Source organism: Trichechus manatus, unplaced genomic scaffold, assembly GCF_000243295.1.
Source record: "Trichechus manatus latirostris isolate Lorelei unplaced genomic scaffold, TriManLat1.0 scaffold00003, whole genome shotgun sequence".
NCBI classification, from domain to species: domain Eukaryota; kingdom Metazoa; phylum Chordata; class Mammalia; order Sirenia; family Trichechidae; genus Trichechus; species Trichechus manatus.
The window spans coordinates 8,696,612-8,719,819 of NW_004443939.1; the positions used below are offsets into that span (position 1 = coordinate 8,696,612).

Below are 23,208 nucleotides of genomic sequence, written 5' to 3' on the forward strand. Positions count from 1 at the left end.
TGTGTGTGTGTGTGTGTGTGTGTGTGTGTGTGTGTGTGTGTAGGTTAAGAAAGTAGATTTGTTTGCCTCGTGAGTACTGTAGCAGAGTGTTTCACTAGGAGAGAAGAAAAGCCAGGCTTCTCAGATACTGAAAATCACAAAATCCCTTAATCTTGATCTGTATGAGAAGAACAAGAATTACCACAATAACACTTTCTTAATCTTTAGGGAAACAACTGGTTGTTGCAGTAAAGTGCCACACAATGAAAACTTATAAATGTCTATCTAATTTTCTTTGGAGGAGCCCTGGTGGAGCGATATGCAATGGTTAAGTGCTTGGCTGCCAATAAAAGTGGTTTGAACCCACCAGTAGTTCCATGGGAGAAAAGACCAGCAATCTGCTACTGTAACTATTACAGCCTAGGAAACCCTACATGGCAGTTCTTCTCTGTCACATTGGGTCTCTATGAGTTGTAACTGACTTGACAGCACACAACAACAACAAAGTTTCCTTTGAGTTTTCTGTGTACAAGAGAGTTAGGCAGGGCTTTGTTAGGCCTGCCTTACAATTTGATTTCTCTCTCTGCTCAATTTATCCTCCATCCTTTTTCCTTTCACAGATTTGATCCCTAAAAACCATGCACGTTGAACTCCAGTTCAGTTCTGCTTCCAGAGAACTCAACTTGTAAAAGCATCTAAATAAGTGAGTTTATGTAGGTGAATTCATTCACATGTGCATAAATTTGTGAGAGGCTGTAAAACAGCAGTTAAGAACTTCAGCTCTAGAATACAGCCAGCATGTGCCTTGATTCAAAGCCTAGCTCTGCCACTTTTTACTGTGTGACCTTGGGTAAGATCCTGACCTTTCTGTGTTTCAGTTTTTTCATCTGTAAAATGGGGATAAGAAGATACCTGGAAGCCCTGGTGGTGCAGTGCTAAAAGCACTTGGCTGCTACCAGAAAGGTCAGTGGTTTGAACCCACCGGGTGCTCCACTGATGAAAGATGTGGTAGTCTGCTTGAGTAAAGATTACACCCTTGGAAACCCCACGAGCAATTCTACTCTGTCCTACAGGGTCACTACGAGTCAGAATTGAATAAAAGGCACTGGGTTTTGTTTAACAAAATTGCTTCAAGGATTAAATGAGTGAATACTCAAGAAGTACTAAGAACTAAGCCTATCATCCAGCTATTATTCATTAAGTGTTAATCGTATTTTTCCACTGCTTAAATTTCTTTTCACAAATATAGACTTAAAAACAAAAACATACATACATACATATATATGATCATACACTTTGCATACCTGAGATGTTGCAGAAGAAACAGATGGTGATGGAGATGCTGGTGGAGTTAGTAAACTGCAGGGTAAGTTTAATGTAACATAGTGTTCATGGCTGCAGATGATTCGCAGAAAATCCAACCTCAGCGACACAAAGACACTTGGATTTGGTAATGAATAAAGCTTTGAAGATACCTAGTAAGCATTGCATAAATAAAAGAACACCAAATGAATATATCAATTCTCCAATATTAACAACAGAATGAAGTACTGAAGAATTAAAAAAGCAGTATTCAATGACAAGTTTTGGGTTTTACGGTTTACATAATAGTATTAGCTTTTTCTAGTTATTGCTAAAATTATGAAATTTAGAACCACAAAATTTACTGTAAAAATCCATTTGGTTAACCTAAAAGCCATATTCTTATATTTCCAATAAAGTATTAATATTTCCAGTCTTCAAAGACATACTTATTAGAGAACATTTAATCAACAAAAATAACTTTGCATCACTTCTTAAAAGAAATTCACTACGCCTTTCACAGCACCTTGTGTTTACCTATGTTTTTTACTAATTGTCTATTTTCCCAATTACACCATAAACTACTTGAGGAGACATACTACAAACTGCGAAGAATGAAAATTCCAGAACACTTAATTATGCTGATGAGGAACCTGTACATAGATCAAGAGGCAGTAATTCGAACAGAACAAGGAGTTACTGCATGGTTTAAAGTCAGGAAAGGTGTGCATCAGGGTTGTATCCTTTCATCATACTTATTCAATCTGTATGCTGAGCAAATAATCCGAGAAGCTGGACTATACGAAGAACAACGCGGCACCAGGATTGGAGGAAGACTCATTAACGACCTGCGATATGCAGATGACAAAACCTTGCTTGCTGAAAGTGAAGAGGACTTGAAGGACTTAATGATGAAAATCAAAGACTACAGCCTTCAGTATGGATTACACCTCAACATAAAGAAAACAAAAATCCTCACAACTGGACCAACAAGCAACATCATGGTAAATGGAGAAAAGACTGAAGACATCAAGGATTTCATTTTACTTGGATTTACAATCAACATCCATGGAAGCAGCGGTCAAGAAATTAAATGATGCATTGCATCGGGCAAATCTGCTGTAAAAGACCTCTTTAAAGTGTTAAAAAACAAAGTTGTCACTTTAAGGACTAAGGTGCGCCTGACTCAAGCCATGGTGTTTTCAATCACGTTGTATGCATGTAAACGCTGGGCAACGATTAAGGAAAATCAAAGAAGTGATGCCTTTAAATTATGGTGTTGGGAAAGAATATTGAGTATACCATGGACTGCAAAAAGAACGAACAAATCTGTCTTGGAAGGAAGTACAGCCAGAATGCCCCTTAGAAGCAAGAATAGCAAGACTTCATCTCACATACTTTGGACATGTTATCAGGAGGGATCAGCCCCTGGAGAAGGCCATCATGCTTGGTAAAGTAGAGGGTCAGTGAAAAAGAGGAAAACCCTCTGTGTGTCAGTCCATCTTGTCAAGGGTCTTCCTCTTTTTCGCTGACCCTCTACTTTACCAAGCATGATGGCCTTCTCCAGGGACTGATCCCTCCTGATAACATGTCCAAAGTATGTAAGACATAGTCTCGCCAAGACAGATTTGTTAGTTCTCTTGGCAGTTCATGGTATATTCAATATTCTTCGCCAACACCACAATTCAAAGGCGTGAATTCTTCTTCAGTCTACCTTATTCACTGTACAATTTTCACATGCATATGATGCAACGGAAAATACCATGGCTTGGGTCAGGCACACCTTAGTCTCCTTTTCAACACTTCAAAGAGGTCTTTTGCAGCAGATTTGCCCAGTGCAATGCGTCTTTTGATTTCTTGACTGCTGCTTCCATGGGTGTTGATTGTGGATCCAAGTAAAACGAAATCCTTGACAACTTCAATCTTTTCTCCGTTTATCATGATGTTGCTCATTGGTCCAGTTGTGAGGATTTTTGTTTTCTTTATGTTGAGGTGTAATCCATACTGAAGGCTGTAGTCTTTGATCTTCATCAGTAAGTGCTTCAAGTCTTCTTCACTTTCAGCATGCAAAGTTGTGTCATCTGCATAGCACAGGTTACTTACGTGTAATATTAATGATATTGTTCAATAATTTCTGCATTCGGTTGGATCACCTTTTTTGGGAATAGGCTTAAATATGGATCTCTTCCAGTTGGTTAGCAACGTAGCTGTCTTCCAAATTTCCTGGCATAGACAAGTGGGCACTTCCAGCACTGCATCCGTTAAAGATCTAAATATTAGACTACCAAATAGCATGCTGGACTAGCAGTTCCCTAAAGCCAACCTGGACCTGCTGGGAAGTGCTGCATAAGCACTACCCACTCCCACCACCAGGATTCTAACTCCTCAATAATTCTGGGATAGGACCCAGAGGCCTGTATTTTAAAAGCTCCCAAAATAATTCTGGAATGATTATAGAGCTCACTACCCAACTGACCCATCAACACCAATAATTAATGTTTTCCAAAAGACAAGTGTTATAAATTTAATTGTGCCCACCCCCACCCCCACCCCACCCACGAAAAATATATATTGAAATCCTGGCCCCTGTACCTGTGGATGTGATCCTGTCTGGAAATAGGTTTTTCTTTTTTTATGTTAATAAGGTCATACCAGAGTAGGTGAGTCCTGAACCTAATCACTCTTAGTTATAGAAAGAGCAGAATAGACATAGGCACGCAGGGGGAAAACAGACGCCAAGGAATGCCAAGGAAACCCCAGCCAGCTGACAAGGAAGAACTTCCCCTAAAGCCACGCACTGAATTTGGACTTCTAGCCTTCAGAACTGTGAGAACATGAATTTCATAAACCCACTCACTTGTGGTATTTCTGTTATGACAGCAGTAGGTACATAAGACAACAGGTTTCATTAACTGGTTGATAAAATTTTAAAACAAAATCAGCTGTTTATGGAAAAGTTGTAGGATGTTTTGAGTTTGGTAAAAGCAACATACTGAATGACATTTGGGCCCTGAATCCACATCTGTCCATGATGTTAAAATCTCCAGTTACGAAGGGAATAACACATAGCAAAATGGAGCTGCTTTAAAAATCACTCAAAGAGCTCAGTTAACTGTTCATTCAATATCAGTGCTACAACAGCATGGCATCTTTACATGTAGATTAGTGACTTGTTGGTGTACTCCAGAATGAGAATTAAAAAGTGGTCACGCCAGGGCCAATACAACTCAAGGAAAAGCCGGATGTACTAATAACAGCTTGCCACAGTCTTTGTGTGCTAATTAAACAAATGCAATTTATTTCTGCCCAACTATTAAAAATATGCTACTTTTTTAACATCAGTATATATGTGTTCTTCAAAGTCTCTTAGCGCCAGCCCTAAAAAAGAACATACTATTTAAATTATTTGATTACTAATTATGCATTACCTGTTTATAGCAGGACTTTATAAGGCTAAAGACAAATCCTCTGTCCATAACAGACAACAGATCATTGAGAAAGAATGCCAGGCTTGTGTTCAATCTCTCAACCATTTCTATGTCCTGAGAAACAGAATAAAAAGCAAAAACCAAATTAAAATATGATACTTTAATCTTAGCTTGAAAGAGAGATTTAATTAAAAAAATAACTTATTACCTTCTGAAATCGTGAAAATATATCACTAGCAATTGTGCTGACAAGAGCAGCAATGTCATCCATGAAACGTTCTGGAAAACGATTTTTCCTTGCAGCATCGAGTTTATCATTAAAGTATAAATGGTGGACCATGCTCTTTACCTGAAAAAAGATATAAGCCATTAGGGGGGTTAATTTCTTATGGATTTAATTAACAGTTACTATAATTCTAAACGTTTGGGTTATTTCTTCCCTATACCTTGATTTAAAAGACAGCTGAAATAATTTTAAACCCAGAAATATTTTGAAAAAGTTCCCTACAATATTTTGTATGCCCCAAAGACATTAAACACAATACAACTCAATCACTGCATCAGCTTCATAAAATCCTATCAATAGGAAAAAAAATTGTGTACCTCAACAGAAACAAAATTTGATCCTCTGAAAATTCTTTTAATGAAAATTTTCCAATATTCAATAAGTTTGCCATTTTCTACACCTACGCTATAAGCCTTGAGAGATTAGAAACCTTGTCTTCACTTTAGTGTCTTCAGCATCCAGCATATAGTGGCATATAGTGAGTGTACAATAAATATTTGATGACTAAATATTAGTAATAAACATTAGTTAAAAACTTGTTTATTACTAACATTTTAGTCATCAAATATTTATTGTGATTTAAGATTATATGATTTTAGATATAGATTCTTACCACAACACTGTGGTAATGGTAATAAAGAATTAGAAATTCAGGAAGACTAAAAGTAAGGTTCTATAGTTAGCAAATAAAAGCCACATCTTAAACTGTAGACTATAGACTATATTTAGGAAATCTGAAATACATGTAAAACTATCAAAAAATAAGTCAAAATTACAATTTTGATATTATATTAAAAGCACATGAAAAGTAAATTTTATGTTTATTCTCTAGAGAAAAAAATGAGCTTCCTCTTACTTATATGAGGTCCAAAATTTATTTAGTTATTTATTTTCACAGACTATTAAATAGCTAGAGAAGAATGTCTTCTTATTTCCAATATACATAACATTCAATGCTGAAAATGATCCTATACATTCTGGAAGCTCCCTTTGTTTTTTCTCTTTTCCTTTCTTTCTTTACTTTTTGATGTTGCTTTCTTCCTCCTTTGCTTATTTTTTATATACTTTTTTTTTTTTTTTTTTTTTGAAGAAAAGGTTCCAACGATTTCAGCTTTCTAGAGGCTATATGGTTAAGAGGAAAGTCTGAAGAGCCAAAATACCTGAGTTTGAATTCTAGCTCTGTTACCTTCAAGCTGTGCATACTTAGACAAGTTACTTAACCTCTCTGTGCCCGGGTAATAATACTTGGGCCATAGAGTAGTGCTAGCACATTGTGGGCTCTTGATATTTGTTGCTTTTGTTTATTTATATGTTGTTGTTGTTAGGTGCCATCAAGTTGCTTCTGACTCATAGCGACCCTTATGTACAACAGAACGAAAACACTGCCCAGTCCTGCGCCATCCTCACAGTCACTGCTATGTTTGAGCCCACTGTTGTAGCAACTGTGCCAATCCATCTCACTCAGGGTCTTGTTCTCTTTCGCTGACACTCTACTTTACCAAGCATGATGTCCTTCAACAGGGAATGGTCCTCCTGATAACATGTTCAAAGTATATGAGAAAGAAGTTTTGCCATCCTCACTTCCAAGGAGCATTCTGGCTGTACTTCTTCCAAGACAGATTTGTTCATTCTTTTGGCAGTCCATGGTATATTCAATATTCTTACTAACACCATAATTCAAAGGCATCAATTCCTCTCTGATCTTCCATATTCATTGTCCAACTTTCGCATGCATGTGAGGCAACTGAAAATTCCATGGCTTGGGTCATGTGCACCTTAGTCCTCAAAGTGATATCTTGACTTTTCAACATTTTAAACAGGTCTTTTACACAGATTTGCCCAATGCAATACGTCGTTTGATTTCTCGACTGCTGCTTCCATGGGTGCTGACTGTGGATTCAAGTAAAATGAAATTCTTGACAACTTCAATATTTTCTCTGTTTATCAGGATGTTGCTTATTGGTCCAGTTGTGAGGATTTTTGTTTTCTTTATGTTGAAGTGTAATCCATACTACAGTATTTGATCTTCATCAGTAAGTGCTTCAAGTCCTCTTAGCTTTCAGCAAGCAAGGTTGTGTCATCAGCATATCGCAGGTTGGTAATGATTCTTCCTCCTATCCTGATGCCTCGTTCTTCTTTATATAGTCCCATATCTCAGATTATTTGCTCAGCATACAGATTGAATAACTATGGTGGAAGGATACTTTATGTACACCTTTCCTGATTTTATACCATGCAGTATCCCCTTGTTCTGTTTGAACGACTGCCACTTGGTCAATTTCAGGTTCCGCATGAGCACAATTAAATGTTCTGGGAATTCTCATTCTTTGCAATGTTACCCATAATTTTTTATGATCCACACAGCTGAATGCCTTTAATTAGTCAATAAAACACAGGTAAATATTTTTCTGGTAATCACTGCTTCCCAAGACCATTTTGACATCAGCAATGACATCCTTGTTCCACGTCCTCTTCTGAATGTGCCTTGACTTTCTGGCAGTTCCCTGTTAATGTACTGCTGCAACCATGTTTGAATTATCTTCAGCAAAATTTTACTTGTGTGTGACATTAATGATATTGTTCGATAATTTCCACATTCCATTTGATCACCTTTCTTTGGAAGGGGCACAAATACGGATCTCTTCCAGTCGGTTGGCCAAGTAGCTATCTTCCAAATTTATTGGTGCAGACGAGTTAACACCTCCAGCACTGTATCCGTTTGTTGAAACATCTCCAGTGGTATTCCATCATTTCCTGGAGGCTTGTTTTTCACCAATGCCTTCAGTGAAGCCTGGACTTCTTCCTTCAGTACCATCAGTTCTTGATCATATGCTACCTTCTGAAATGGTTGAATGTCGACCAATTCTTTTTTGGTACAGTGACTTTGTGTATTCCTTCCATCTTCTTTTGATGCTTCCTGCTTCATTCAGTATTTTGCCCATTGAATCCTTCACCATGGCAACTCGAGGCTTGAATTTCTTCTTTGTTTTTTTCATCTTGAGAGATGCCGAGTGTGTTCTTCCCTTTTGGTTTTCTAACTCCAGGTCTTAGCACATTTCATTATAACACTTCACTTTGTCTTCTTGAGCCACCCTTTGAAATCTTCCATTCAGCTCTTTTACTTCATCCTTTCTTCCATTCGCTTTGGCTATTCTACGTTTGTACTCTATATCATACATGAAGAATGCAAAAGGTCATGAAAAGACAGGAAAAAAAGAAAAGATCAAAATGGATGTCAGAAGTGACTCTGAAACTTGCTCTTGAACATACAGTTTTTATATACATATGCATATTTATTTATGCATTTGTTAAAATATTAATCTATTCATTTTTAATATTATCTATTGAATCAGGCAAAAGTGTTTTGCTTCACTTTTTTCTATTGGCTGTAACTGACATCCCTTTAACAGCTTTCTTAGCAGTGAGTAGCTCTATAAGCTCTTTGTATCTCTGCCTGGCATAAAATCTACAGTACTGCCATTATACCACTTACATGTTCAGACTAGGAAAGAATGTGCCACAAGTTTTCTTAAAAAAGATAGTAGCTTCTGCAACCATCCGTGAAGAAATGGAATTAAAGTCAGCTTCTAACTTTATTTCTATGGAAACTGTTCTGAATGCCTACAATGTTTATTTACAGATATAACACATGTAATTTTGTCTCAGAGGCATACATATAACCAAAAGGTACACAACAGAAAAGGATTCCTAGGATTCAAATGAACTACCATAAAACTGTCACTAAGGAAAAAAAAAAATATTAAAGAAAGAATGTGTTTAGTTTGCTCACCATTAACTCAAAAAAGAACCAGGCTTGTTGCAAAGCTGCCTCCCGAACACTGCCACTGCAAACAACCCACTGCAAAGCCAGCTCCTCATGAAGAAGCTATCCAGAAGTAAAATCAAAGTTAATATGAAGAACAAATCTGCTGCTACCACAAACTAAATAATAATGGAACTACAAATGAGGATATAATGAGAATAAGCAAAACAAGGCATGTGAACCATTCAATGATGCAGTGAAAACACCCATTAACGAAACGACTATTTATGTATGTAAGACAGTGGTATGTTCAACAGCTGAAAAAAATTACATGTTATCTTTGAGTAAAATGTAATTTTAAAAGACAAGTGAGAAACAACCTCCTAAATTGTACCTGCAAACAGAAACTAGGCCAAAAACCACAGTTACAAATAAGATCTTGTTTGCGCCTTAAATACATATATTAACATATACAAATACATACACCAGCTTTGCGGGTACAATTTAGGAAATACCTTTAAATATCTGAATTTTGATATAAGCCATTAATTCTCAAGTTTTCAGGTGTTTAAAGTCTTTTTTTAAAAAAAAAAAAGTATTCCTGCCTTACAATGGATATGCATACAAAGCATTTGCAAATTAGTATATATTAATATGAGAAAAGACTAACAAAATTGTGCATAAGGGAAGCAAATCAACATATCTTACTAAGAGTGATAATTTTTCTAACTCATCGTCCTTTCCCTGGAGATTTAAAACACAAAACAGAAGCAGTTACAGAAACAGAATTAAGAGTTGATACATTTTTGGTACTAAAATTTGATGATTAAATATGAATTCATTAAACTCTGAAAATAGTTAATCCCACAAGATGTAAATATTATCATAATGTAAAGAACCTACAATGGAGAGGTGTGTCCAAAAAGGCATCAGGCAAGCAGTGCTTGCTCAGATGTATTTTTAGACACAATGCAATTATTGTAACATCTCATACTGATTACGTAAAAAAATTTTACATCAATTTAATTGCTGGAATTACTTCCCCCTATATGAACTGTCTTCATATGAATCTACCTTTTTAGTTGGTAAACGTCCCGTTAATGTTTGTAAGAAACTTGACGTCTCTGTGTGCGAAGACATACGATTACAACTTCGATCCATAGCCTATGGAGTGAAGATGAATGAATGATGAGATAACATTAAAGTTTGCTGTGGATGATTTTGCAGCTCAAGGATTATGTACACTTTTAAAAATAGAGTTTTATCATGGTTTCAACAACCATCTATTTTAGCTCATCTCATTTTCATCATTTTAAGCTGCTTTAATGACAGTGCATTAGAAGTATAAAAATGGCTTCTATATATTTTTAGTCTTTAAAAAGAGTATTTTAATGGCTATATAATATTCAGAGTGCTGCAAAGAATGAAACTTTTATCTGGGTGATCTATATATAAACATGCACATACCTAGTAAGAAAATATAAAAAATATACTTCTCAACTGGTCTTAGACCAAAAAAGAAATCAAGAGTTTTACTTCAATAACGGAAATAAAAGGTTTAAAATGATTTCTTATGCTTTTTGACTACTATCAAAAACTACTGTTTAGGTGTACCATATGCTATATCAAATATAAATCATTTATAATATTAAACATGGGTTTAAATTTTTCTTCAATAAGAAAATTTTCCTCCAAAGCCCAATACACAGATGAGAAGTATATTTTGAAGCACCATGCAGCATTAGCTATCAAGCAACTAGACTTAAGTAAGCAAAATCTAATTCAACTAAATTCTAACAAATTTCATACTTTGCAACACAGTTCAAATTAAGACGAATTTTTGCTTCTGGCATTTAACATTACAACGTGGAGATCAATCTTAAAATACTGTTCACATTTAATTTCAGCTTATCACCAGTTCTTCTACTCAGTGATTATGAAAAACATGACTTGACAGTAAATGCTAAATGAAAATGATACAATAACTACATCTAAAACCAAAAGCAAATGAAAAGACTAGGGTGTTTTTCCACATAAAAATTCAAAAATTTCCTACTAAATATGTGCTACCCCTGAAGTAGAAACTGTTACAAAAGCCATCAATTGCATAGGCAGCAGGCACTGAAATACTGACAGGGTATATAGGGAGGGAAGGAGGAGGAGACAGGATATAGAAAGGGAGAGCATTACTTGTGCAATTGGTGGTACTCATGCATAGTAGTTGGAAAATGTGCTAAGTAAACAAAAATACACACTTTTAAATGATTAAAAAAGCAAGCCACTGAAATCATAGTATATACTAAGAAGTAATGTTCTAAAGGGAAATGTCAGCAGCCAATAAAGAAGCCTCTAATGTAAACACCACCTGTATTGATTCTGCACTTGGACTGGGGTTGGATCCCCATGGGGCAGCTTTTGGACCACCAGTGTTAACCCAGGAATTGGAGCGATCTAAACCCTAAGCATATAATAGAAAGCAGTTGGAAAGGAAAGAAATATTACATGTTGCATGCCATAAATTATTCTTAAAGAAATCTAGACTTTCCAATGCAGACATGTCTTTAATTAGTACTGTTAAAGCAATCAAAATTTTTACACACCAATAAAGTATTAGTTCATTCAAATTATCTTATTACATAATTTTTTTAAAAAATCACAAAGAACATCAACTACAACATTTAAAGATAATTTCTCATTATGTAAATCGTTCACCTTGAAATACCAACAAATAAAGTTCCCACAGTGCCATCCCCGCACCTCTCATTCCTTTTAAAGATTAAAAAAAAAAAAAAAAAAGATAATTTCTTTTGAATTTAATTGGAGTTTACTCCATAATCCCACTTGTCCTTACCTTCTCTTTCACTTTCCTTTTGGGATAGGCAACATGCAGTATAAGCTATCAAGCAACTAGACTTAAGTAAGTAAAATATAATTTAACTAAATTATAACAAATTTCATACTCTGCTCCTTCCTAAACACGATGGCAAATTTGGAATTGTGTTCAGTTTTATTATGCTTGCTGTAATTAAACATACTGGGTTACTATTTTATATAAATATTGTAAGGAAAAATACTATGCTGGGGATACCTATAGGAATTATAGCTTCATCACTGCCATCATTAATTTAAGACAGCATTGATAGTAAGATAGTACTGAGTATGGAACCAAACAAAAAAGCACCAAAGGAAGGACAGGTAAAAGAAAAGAAACAGTTTTAACATTGGCAATCTACTCCATCTAGCACAACAAACATGCAGGGCCCTATCTCAAAACAATTTAATCAGAAACTCTGGGAGTGAGCACAGGCATCAGTATCTCTTCAAGGGAAGTTGACTGAAAGGAAAGGAAAGAAAGGAAGAAGAAAAGGGAGACAGAGAGGAAGTGAGGGAGGGAGGGAGAGAGGGAGGAGAAAGAGAAACAAGCTCCAATTCTCAAGGGATTATGTTTGGGGGAAACATTTCCCTTTCTTTTTCAAAATATACAGAAAAACTGAAGTATAAAATGATCAGATTTCTCCTCATTCTTAACAGTGAATGTGTAAGGTGGTAATTAAGGGTGAAATCTAGGCTCTGTTGCTAATTAGCAATAAAATATAAGATAAATTACTTAAATTCTTTTTCACTTTTTTATCTATAAACTGGGGATAATGATAGTGTCTCCCTCATATTGTAAGGATCAAATTAAATAATGAAAGTACATTACTAAATACAATGCCTGGAATATAGTAAACCCTAAAAAATAGTTTTTAAAAAATCTTTCCAAACATTAAAAAAAAAAAATGCTTCCTAGCAAAATAAATTAGATAATATTCAAATACTAATAAAATTATGTAATCAATATGCTTAAAATAAAATCAGCAAGCAATATTTTTTTAGACAAGGTAATACAAATTTTCTTCATCAATCTGCAAAATTATGTCTCTAGAATATGTGAAATTCTTCCTGCCATTTTCAATTTTTACGATCACTACTCATGTTAAAAAAATAACAAACCATACACGTCTGATTTCTGTAAAATTATAATTGTGCTTTTTCTACCATAAATTTCTACAAAAAAGAATAACAATAAATTTTCTGAATGTCAAAATGCACTTTTTAACTCATTGCTTAATTATTTTCTTTAACACTAGAGCACATGCTAATTAGTACTATGAGATTTAACAATAAATCTCTTTGTGCCTTTAATTGCATTCTACATCCACAATACTGATAACTCTGAATAGTTAAAATTACACCAAGTCAAAACTAAATATCTAAAGGAAACATGTGGCCTGTTATTTTGTAAAGCAAGTAATTCCCATAATTTACGTGTTATAAAGTTAAGAATTATATCAAGCACCCTTTAAGTAAGCAAATTTATCAGTGGTATTTACTAATGTAATAACTTAATGTTTACTGATCTCCACGTGACATAGTCAGATTAACAAAATGTATGCACATGTGAGTGAAAGTATTTTTTTTTGCCACATCCAAGTAATATTATTAATTTTGTCCCTTAGATAAAGGTAAGCTCCTTCATTGAGTAGGCCCATATTACGTTTGATTCCACATCACCATACATGTTATAATATTAAGATCTGGCTTTATATGTGCAAGTTCCAAGCTTAATGCCCGGTACATCGTATGCTCAAAGTGTTTAAAAATTAAATGAAAAAATAAGAGATATATTAGAATGAAATTATATATCAATGAAAATTCCACTGGCATTTGATCTAAAGAAATGAAATTTGAACCTGATGTAAACATATATTTACATAATTAAACTTTAAAGATTACTGCTAGGATTAAGAAAGAACTGGTATTTCTGACAAAATAATTATGAAGAAAGTCTCATAGATATGTTTTTACAGCCACTACAGTAATAAAAACCTGTTTATATTACGTAAGTATGCTTGAATTTTAGAAGTTCTGTATTTACAATTAGGAAATGAAGCATAACCAAAATTTTTAGAAAGTCTCATTGTTGAAGATCTTAAATATGTAATTAATTCTGATAGTAAGAGGGCAAACAAAAGCATAATCCAATTTTTAAAAAAGTAGTTTATTCTTGTTACGGACACTCAGTGTTGACTAAAATTCATTCATTGGACAAATATCCACTGAGCACCTTCAATATGCTGGGCATTGTTATACATGCTTTGGATACATAACTGAACAAACATCCCTGCCCTCATGGAGCTTACAGTCTGGTAAAGGGAGACAACACTAAAAAATAAGCCTAAGAAATGAGTAAATTCATATGCTATATTAAAAGGTATTATTATGAAGGAGGAAAAAACAGAATAGGAATAATGGAAGTCCCAGGCCCAAAGCTGAGGGGAAAGAGGCAATGGTTGTACATTAAAATAAGGTGGTCAGAAGAGACCTTGCTGGGAAGGGCGTCCTCTGAGCAAAGACTTAAAGGAGGTAAGGGAGTTAATCATAGGAGGATCTTGTTGAGAGGAATGACACATCTGACTGAAGTTTTTTAAGCAAAACTGTGATTGCTATGTTATGAACAGAGTGTAGGAAAGCAAAGATGGAAGCAAGAAAACCATTTGGAAGACTATTACAATAATTCAAGGACAGATGATGATAGTTCAGACCAGGATGGTACTAGTAGTAGAGGGGGTAGGTATATTTTACCATTAAAATGTAACCAAATCTGAAGAAAATTATTTTAAAAAGATAGCTGAGTTTAGAATTGCAAAGAGAGATTTGCACTGGAAATATAATTTTGGGAGCCATTAGCATATTAAAAGTCATGGGACGTGATAAGATCACCAAGTGAGTGAGTGGAGGAAAACAAGTGAAGAAAAGCAGAGAGAAGTACAGTGCAAAAATAAGGACAGAGGCCTACAGAACTTCCAGACTAAGAGATCAGAAAAGGAAGGATCTACAAAGGAGACAAAAAAGCACAGTAAAGTAAGAGGAAAACCAAGACATTGTTGTTATTATTAGGTGCTGTCGAGTCAGTTCCAATTCCTAGCGACCCTATGTATTACAGAACGAAACACTGTCTGGTCCTGTGCCATCCCCACAATCGTTGTTATGTTTGAGCCTACTGTTGCAGTCACTGTGTCAATCCATATCGTTGAAAGTCTTCCTCTTTTTCAAAGACCTTCTACTTTACCAAGCATGATGTGCTTCCCCAGGGAATGGTCCCTGCCAGTAACCCATCCAAAGTATGTAAGACGTAGTCTCACCATCCTCACTTCTAAGAAGCATTCTGGCTGTACTTCTTCCATGACAGATTTGTTTGTTTTTCTGGCAGTCCATGGTATATTCCATATTCTTCAGCAACACCATAATTCAAAGGCATCAATTCTTCCATCTTCCATATTCATTGTCCAGCTTTCACATGCATTATGAGGTGACTGAAAATACCACGGCTTGGGTCAGGCACACCTAGTCCTCAAAGTGACATCTTTGCGTTTTAAGACTTTAAAGAGGTCTTTTGCAGCAAATTTGCCCAATGCAATACAGCATTTGATTTCTTGACTGCTGCTTCCATGGACATGATAGACTGTGGATCCAAGTAAAATTAAATCCTTGATAACTTCAATCATTTCTCCATTTATCATGATGTTGCTTATTGGTCCAGTTGTAAGGACTTTTGTTTTATGTTGCAGAGTAATCCATACTGAAGGCTGTAGTCCTGGATATTCATCAGTAAGTGCTTCAAGTCCTCTTAGCTTTCAGCAAGCAAGGTTGTGTCATATGCCTATCTCAGCTTGTTAATGAGTCTCCTTCCCATCCTGATGCCGTGTTCTTTTTCATATATTCCAGCTTCTTGGATTATTTGCTCAGTATACAGATCAAATAAGTATAGTGAAAGGATACAACCCAGACGCACACCTTTTCTAATTTTAAACCACGCAGTATCTCCTTGTTCCGTTCCAATGACTGCCTTTTGGTATATGTACAGGGTCCGCATGAGCACAATTAAGTGTTCTGGAATTCCCATTCTTCACAGTATTATCCATAATTTCTTGCAATCCACACAGACAATGCATTTGCATAGGTAATAAAACACAAGTAAATGTCTTTCTGGTATTCTCTACTTTCAGCCAAGATCCATTTGACATCAGCAATGAAATCCCTCATTCTACGTCCTCTTCTGAATCTGGCTTGACTTTCTAGCAGTTCCTTGTGGATGTACTGCTGCAAACATTCTTTAATTATCTTCAGCAAAGTTTTACTTATGTGTGATATTAATATATTGTTCAATAATATCCACATTCCGCTGGATCACCTTTCTTTGGAATGGGCACAAATATGGACCTCTTCTAGTTGGTTGGCCAGGGAGCTGTCTTGCAAATATCTTGGCATACACAAGTGGGCACGTCCAGCGTTGCATCTGTTTGTTGAAACATCTCCATTGGTATTCTGTCATTTCCTGGAGTCTTGTTTTTCACCAAGGCCTTCAGTGTAGCTGGGACGTCTTCCTTCGGTACCATCGGTTCTTGATCATATGCTACCTCCTGAAATGACTGAACTTCAACCAATTCTTTTTGGTACAGTGACTCTGTGTGCCCCCCGCCCCCATCTTCTTTTGATGCTTCCTAGATTGTTCAGTATTTTGCCCATAGAATTCTTCACTATTGCAACTCAAAGCTTGAATTTCTTCTTCAGTTTTTTCAGCTTGAGAGAGATGCCAAGTGTGTTCTTTCCTTTTGGTTTTCTAACTCCACGTCTTCGCACATTTCATTATCATACTTTGTCTTCTCGAGCGCCCTTTGGAATCTTCTGTTCAGCTCTTTTACTTCATTTCTTCCATTCACTTTAGCTACTCTACATTCAAGAGCAAGTTTCAGAGTCTCTTCTGACACCCATTTTGTTCTTTTCTTTCTTTCCTGTCCTTTTAATGACCTTTTGCTTTCTTCATGTATGATGTCCTTGATGTCATTCCATAACTCATCTAGTTTTTAGTCATTAGTGTTCAATGTGTCAAATCTATTCTTGAAATGGTCTCTAAATTCAGATGGTATATACTCAAGGTTGTACTTTGGCTCTCATAGACTTGTTTTGACTTTCTTCAGCTTCAGCTTGAACTTGCATATGAGCAATTGATGATCTGTTCTACAGTCACCACCCCCCCACCCCCCGCATTTTTCTGACTGATGAAATTGAGCTTTTCTATTGTCTCTTTCCACAGATGCAGTCAATTTGATTCCTGTGTATTCTATCTGGCATAGTCCACGTGTATAGCCACCATTTATGTTGTTGAAAAAAGGTATTTGCAATGAAGAAGCACTGGTCTTGCAAAATTCTATCATGTACTCTCTGGCGTCATTTCTATCACCAAGGCCGTATTTTCCAACTACTGATCTTCTTCTTTCCAACTTTTGCATTCCAATCACCAGTAATTATCAGTGCATCTTGATTGCATGTTTGATCAATTTCAGAGTGCAGAAATTGGTAAAAATCTTCAATTTCTTTATCTTTGGCCTTAGCAGTTGGTGCAAAATTTCAATAATAGTTGTGTTTACTGGTCTTCGTTGTAGGTATATGTATATTATCCTATCACTGACAGCACTGTACTTTAGTATAGATCTTGAAATGTTCTTTTTGATGATGAATGTGATGCCATTCCTCATCAATTTGTCATTCCCATCATAGTAGACTATAGGATTGTCCAATTCAAAATGGCCAATACCAGTCCATTTCACCTCACTAATGCCTAGGATATTGATGTTTATGCGTTCCATTTGATTTTTGATGATTTCCAAGTCTCCTAGATTCATGCTTCGTACATTCCATGTTCCGATTATGAATGGATGTTTGCAGCTATTTCTTCTCATTTTCAGTCATGCCACATTAGCAAATGAAGGTCCCGAAAGCTTGACTCCATCCACGTCATTAAGGTTGACTCTAGTTCCAGGAGGCAGCTCTTCCCCAGTCATATTTTGAGTGTCTTCCAACCTGAGGAGTTCATCTTCCAGCACTACATTAGACAGTTTTCTGTTGCTATTCATAAGATTTTCACTGGCCAATTTTTTACAAGTAGATCATCAGGTCCCTCTCTTCCTAGTCTGTCTTACTCTGGAAGCTCCGCCGAAACTTGTCCACCATAGGTGACCCTGCTGGTATTTGAAATACTTACTGGTGGCATAGCTTCCAGCATCACAGCAACATGCAAGTCACCACAGTACAACAAACAGACAGGCAACTGGTGGAGTAAGCCGAGTTCTGAGAATGGCTCATTGAATTTAGCAACATAAGGGCATTGGTGACATTAACAAGGACAGTTTTGGTGGAAGGTGGAAGGACTATCTGTTTGAAATAGGGTTAAGAGAATAGGAGTAAAAGAATTGGTGATGGTAAGTATAGAGAACTCTTTTAAGGAATTCTACCACAATGGGTAACAGAGAAATGGTGAAGAAGCTAGCAGAAGAAATACTAGAGGACTGTTGTAAATGCAAGAAATAACAGCATATCCACATGCAAATGGAATGATTTATCAGATAGGGAGAAACTGATGATGTAGGAAAGAGATGGGAGAAATGCTGCAGTGAGAATCTTGAGTAGGTGAGAGGGCATGGAAGTTTGAATACAAGCAGAAAGAACGGATTTAGGAGACTCGATAGTTCATCCATAGCAACAGGTAGAAAGGCAGAGTATTAAATAGTGGGCTGTAGATAGTAGTAGGTAGATATGGTAGTAAAAGTCTGAGAAATTTTCTTCTGATGATTTCAATTTTCTCAGTGAAGTAGGAGATAAAGTGATGAGGATGGAGGAAAAGGTGTTAAAAAGGAAAAAAAGATTGGCTACGATTCTGTAATAATGATATCTACCTCCTTTACAATAGTAGAATAAAGTTTGTAAAGGTCTGACCAAAACACAAATGTGACATAATTTCTTGGCCTCGGTATTACTGTGCTTTTGTCCATTTTACTTAAACTTTTGAGTTACTTTTGTACTTTATATCAATAACCATAATAGCTATTCATTCCTTAAGTATATTTTTGGGGTAATTAAGATAGGTGCTTTGAATAAAACATGGCTGTATCTTATACTAGCTGGCCTTTCGCCTATTGTTTAGGATAATCATTAAAAAATCAGTTTCCACTGAGTCGATTCCAACTCATGACAACCCTACGTGTGTCAGGGTACAACAGTGCCTCATAGGGTTTTCGATGCTGACTTTCTGGAAGCAGACTGCAAGGCCTATCTTCCAAGGTGCCTCTGGGTGGACCTGAACTGCCAAACTTTTAGTCAGCAGCAAAGCACGTTAACCATCTGCCATCACCCAGGGACTCCAGGATAATCATTAACCATAATTAAATCATACTTTTCTAACTCTGGTGCACCTTACACAGAGTTTTCCATCTGAAATGTAATTCCATTATTAATCAAAGCTTATCATTATTCTTGACAATTTTTGGAAAAGGGGGAACATATTTTAAATCAATGATAAAATGTCTCTTCTACACAGCTCTCACACAGGTCTCGTTTTAATTCAACAGAAAATTTATCTAGCCATTTTGGGAGTATCAGACAGAAAAGAGCAAGTATATGTGCCTGGTAATCCTAGACAAATTTTAAATTTTGACAGAAATTTTTTTTTTTTTAAATTGTACTTCAGGCAAAGGCTTACAGAACAAATAGTTTCTCATAAAACAGTAGTACACATACTGTTTTATGACATTGGTTAACAACCCCACAACATGTCAACCCTCTCCCTTCTCGACCTTTTTCCCTTTTTTTTTTTTTTGGTGAAAATATACATAGCCAAAGAAACACCGTTTCAAAAATTTCTACATGCACAGTTCAGTGACATCGACTACGCTCTTCCAATTGTGCTGCTATTCTCACTTTAGATGAAGGCGTACAGAACAAAATAGTTTCTCATTTAACAGTTAGTACACATGTTGCCCTATGACAATGGTTAACAACCTCACAACACATCAACACTATCCTTACTCAACCTTGGGTTCCCTAACACCAGCCTTCCTGTCCCCTTCTGCCTTCTGGCCCTTGTCCCTGGACTGCTGTGCCTCATTAGTCCCATTTGGTTTCATGGGGCTGAAATTTTGACAGAAATTTTTGAGTAGAGTGCACAGACCAGAAACATGAAATACTTAGTGCTTATTAATGGGACAGAAATACATAATTTCTTGATTATTACTAACTCAAATACATTTCAAAATTAGGAATAAATTAAAACAATCGGACATTTCTCATTTGTTCAGAAACTGAAAACCAAAATTTCAAACCACTATCTTCAGTTTACCTTACTGCCGATGATTGACCGTACTTCATCGTCTGGTGATGTGGGAGTCCCAGATATATCTGGATTACTATTACTAAGGCTCCGGGAGCGATTTAAATTAAGGCTTGCAGGTCTCACAGCAGATCTAGCCATTGTGGCATAATGCACTGATCCTCCCAAACCCCCAGGGCCTAGAAATGCATATAAAATAGCACATAGTTAAACAAACAAAAAAATTAATCAGGAAAATACATTTAAAAAAACTGACACTATAAAATTTCACAAAGGTCATGAAATGTCTATTTCTAAATAAAAAAATACTATGAATAAATAAATAAATAAAAACACTGAAGACCTAATGATAGTTACCAAGATACTCTATTTTATAGTAGTTGCCAAAACCATATGATTATAAATAAAATCATTCTCTCTTCAATTTTTCTATGATTATATGTTACATGTACAATTAAACACATTGATAGGAAACACACACAAACACACACACCACCTTCAACTAGATATAGGTGTATCTAGGACCCAAAATGCTCTAGCCAATGTTTCTTCCTTTTTCCCACCCCTCCTGCTCTGTTCTTTGATACACAGTCATCACACGGAAAGCCAATATACGGTAAACATTCTCTTAAATGAGACTATGCTTTATTTCCCTATCTTCATCAGTGACAATTTGAACGATAACAAAATGGCATCTTTTTTGATATGTGAGTATATGTATATGTATAATTCTCCTAAGAGCCTAGGTAATATAGAAAGCAAAGGATCTAAAATCAAGCCTGACTACACCTTTAAACAATGTTCGATGAACATGAAAACATCTAGCAATTATAACCAAAATCTATCCCCATTATTCTTATCTAGAGAATCTTTCTGAGTGTCATATTTACAAATGATACACACCTGCCAACTAATTAATTTATATAGTCTTTCATGTCAGCATGTAAAGAAGATGCTTTTAAAAATCTGTGGAATTCTAATAGTATATTAAATAAAAGGGTAAATGGAGAAGTTATTACACTTACTTATATATTCAGAGCCTCAAAGCTATAATTTCAAAAGTCAAGATAGAAAATTATGAACCAGAATACCAGAGTCAATTACTTCTCTTTTTACAATTAAGAAATAAAGTGGGCTAAAACATAGATTACTATTATGCTTCATTTATATAATGAATATCATAATTATTTTTCACCATTCTTAAGATTAACATGGCCAATATCTGGAAAAGCCTACTTACCATTATCACTAGTGATGAATGATGGCTCATACATACAAATATGTGAACAGGTCGAAGTGTACGCACAATGTAATCATTAGCTCACTAACTGAACAACTAAAAAGGCATACAAAACTAAGACATACCTCCTTCTCAACCACCACTATCACCAATGTCACATAAAAGGTGAATAACTACTTTGGGCTTTAATACTCAAAAAGGCTATTTTATAGAATTGACCATGATGAGATCAGAACTTCTTTAGAGAACAATTCATTATATTACTGTGTGTTTCACAGACTTATCAGGGAACTACCGAGCAACTCTATTTCTTCTTCCATGCTCAATGACACTCCAAATGACAAACAAATATAAGATTTCATTTTTCTTCTCTTAACAAGGAATGATAAAATGCCTCCAGAGACATAAGAGGTTATTTTCAAAGTTCATTTCTAAGAATTAATTCAACCAATATCTTTATTTCAAAGTAAAGGAAGCCATATATATAATCATGCCAAGAAATGTAACTTACTTATCCTTTCAATTCCAGTACCTAGCATAGTGCCTGGCACTTCGCTATTAAATGAATGCATCACACTATGAACTAAAAGACCATCTTAATCCTGCCATGGACACAAAATCTATGCAAGACAGTTTCATGGTTAAAAAAAAAATACCTGGTGATGGTGAATTAGGATAAGTACTTGGTAGGCGAAAAACATAATAGATATATGATGCAAGTAGACTGTTTCTGCCATGCTGGTCATGATTTCCTTCTAAGTTTTTATGAAGTCGATTTATAATCGATGCCATGGCTTCAAAAGATGCTTGACCTAGATTAACTTTTAAAAAGGAGGAAAATATTTTTGCTTTAAGGTTTTTACACTCTAAGTTCCAAGAAGATCAAGGTTTTGAAATCTCTATATTCTTTAAGCATAGTGATTATACACAGTAAGTGTGTAAAGATATTAATTTGTGTTGAATTTAATGACATATTGTATTCACTAAACTAAAATCTTTTCTAAACAAAATGAAGGAAAAAACCTCATTTTATTAATTTAAAATAAAGTCTATGGATTTGATTAGTTAAAAATCATTGCTTAACAGATACCCATTATTTTGTAAAAACAATAGAAAGTCCATGATAAGAAAATAAGTAATCTATCTTGTGTATCAGCTGTAAAAAGCAACTTCTCATTTTACAGATGACATGGAAAACCTAAATAGCATACAATGATCACATATTACTTTTTAAAGAAAATATATCAACAGTAAAAATGGATTATTAAAAACACTAACTTAAGAAAAGGGAATACTGAATAAGCAATTTGATTGAAATGAATCATTTTATAGTAAAATCAGAAGAAAAAAACAGGCTAGAAAAATGAGCTGAGGCAAAACTGCATAGGACCTTAAATGTCAGGCTAACCAAAACCTGCCCAGTCATTCAAGTGAGTATATAACAAGAATTCTGCAAAAACTGTAGAATTCTGGTAGGAGAGTGGATAAATGAGTGACTGAACAGCAATTACATACTGAGCAATAGAGCCTCAGACTTTATAATTAATTTAATCAAGACAGGAAATTATGAGCTGATAATGAAGCCAATTAAGTTTTCCTAAAAGTGGAATAATAAGATAAAGCAGACATTTAGGAAGATTAATTTACAGACACTGAACTAGAGAAGGGAAACCCTGGTGACATAGTGGTTAAGAGTTCAGCTACTAATCGAAAGGCGGGTAGTTCGAATTTACCAGGCGCTCCTTGGAAACTCTATGAGGCAGTTCTACTGTGTCCTATAGGGTCGCTATGTGTCAGAATCGACTTGACGGCAATGGGTTTGGTTTTTTGCTTTTTTTGGAACTAGAGAAGAAAGAGACTAGACAGAGAAACCTGGGTGTGGTTAGCAATCTTACCTTTGTTCCTGGTTAATTCCTTTTCCTTCTTCTCATAGTAGCTATACCAAATCATAATCCTTTTCAAAACTCAGGTCACCTTACTGCCTTCTTAGCAAATCTTGCCTTC

At 35.5% G+C, this 23,208-nt stretch overlaps 1 protein-coding gene across 4 annotated transcripts in view; it reads right to left on the reverse strand.

Moving 5' to 3' along the window:
* DOCK7 (dedicator of cytokinesis 7) overlaps positions 1–23,208 on the reverse strand; it is a 288,307-nt gene that overhangs the window by 92,701 nt on the left and 172,398 nt on the right. For all 4 annotated transcript variants that reach the window (XR_002823979.1, XR_002823980.1, XM_004369004.2 and 1 more), the window contains exons 21-27: positions 21,861–22,025; positions 19,974–20,143; positions 9,833–9,922; positions 8,786–8,881; positions 4,918–5,058; positions 4,710–4,823; positions 1,284–1,454 (exon numbers count right to left, since the gene is read on the reverse strand). Coding sequence is in view for 2 of the 4 variants with exons in the window: in XM_004369004.2 (XP_004369061.1) it covers positions 1,284–1,454; positions 4,710–4,823; positions 4,918–5,058; positions 8,786–8,881; positions 9,833–9,922; positions 19,974–20,143; positions 21,861–22,025 (947 nt within the window). In the remaining 2 variants the exon portion in view is untranslated. The remainder of the gene's footprint in view (positions 1–1,283; positions 1,455–4,709; positions 4,824–4,917; positions 5,059–8,785; positions 8,882–9,832; positions 9,923–19,973; positions 20,144–21,860; positions 22,026–23,208) is intronic.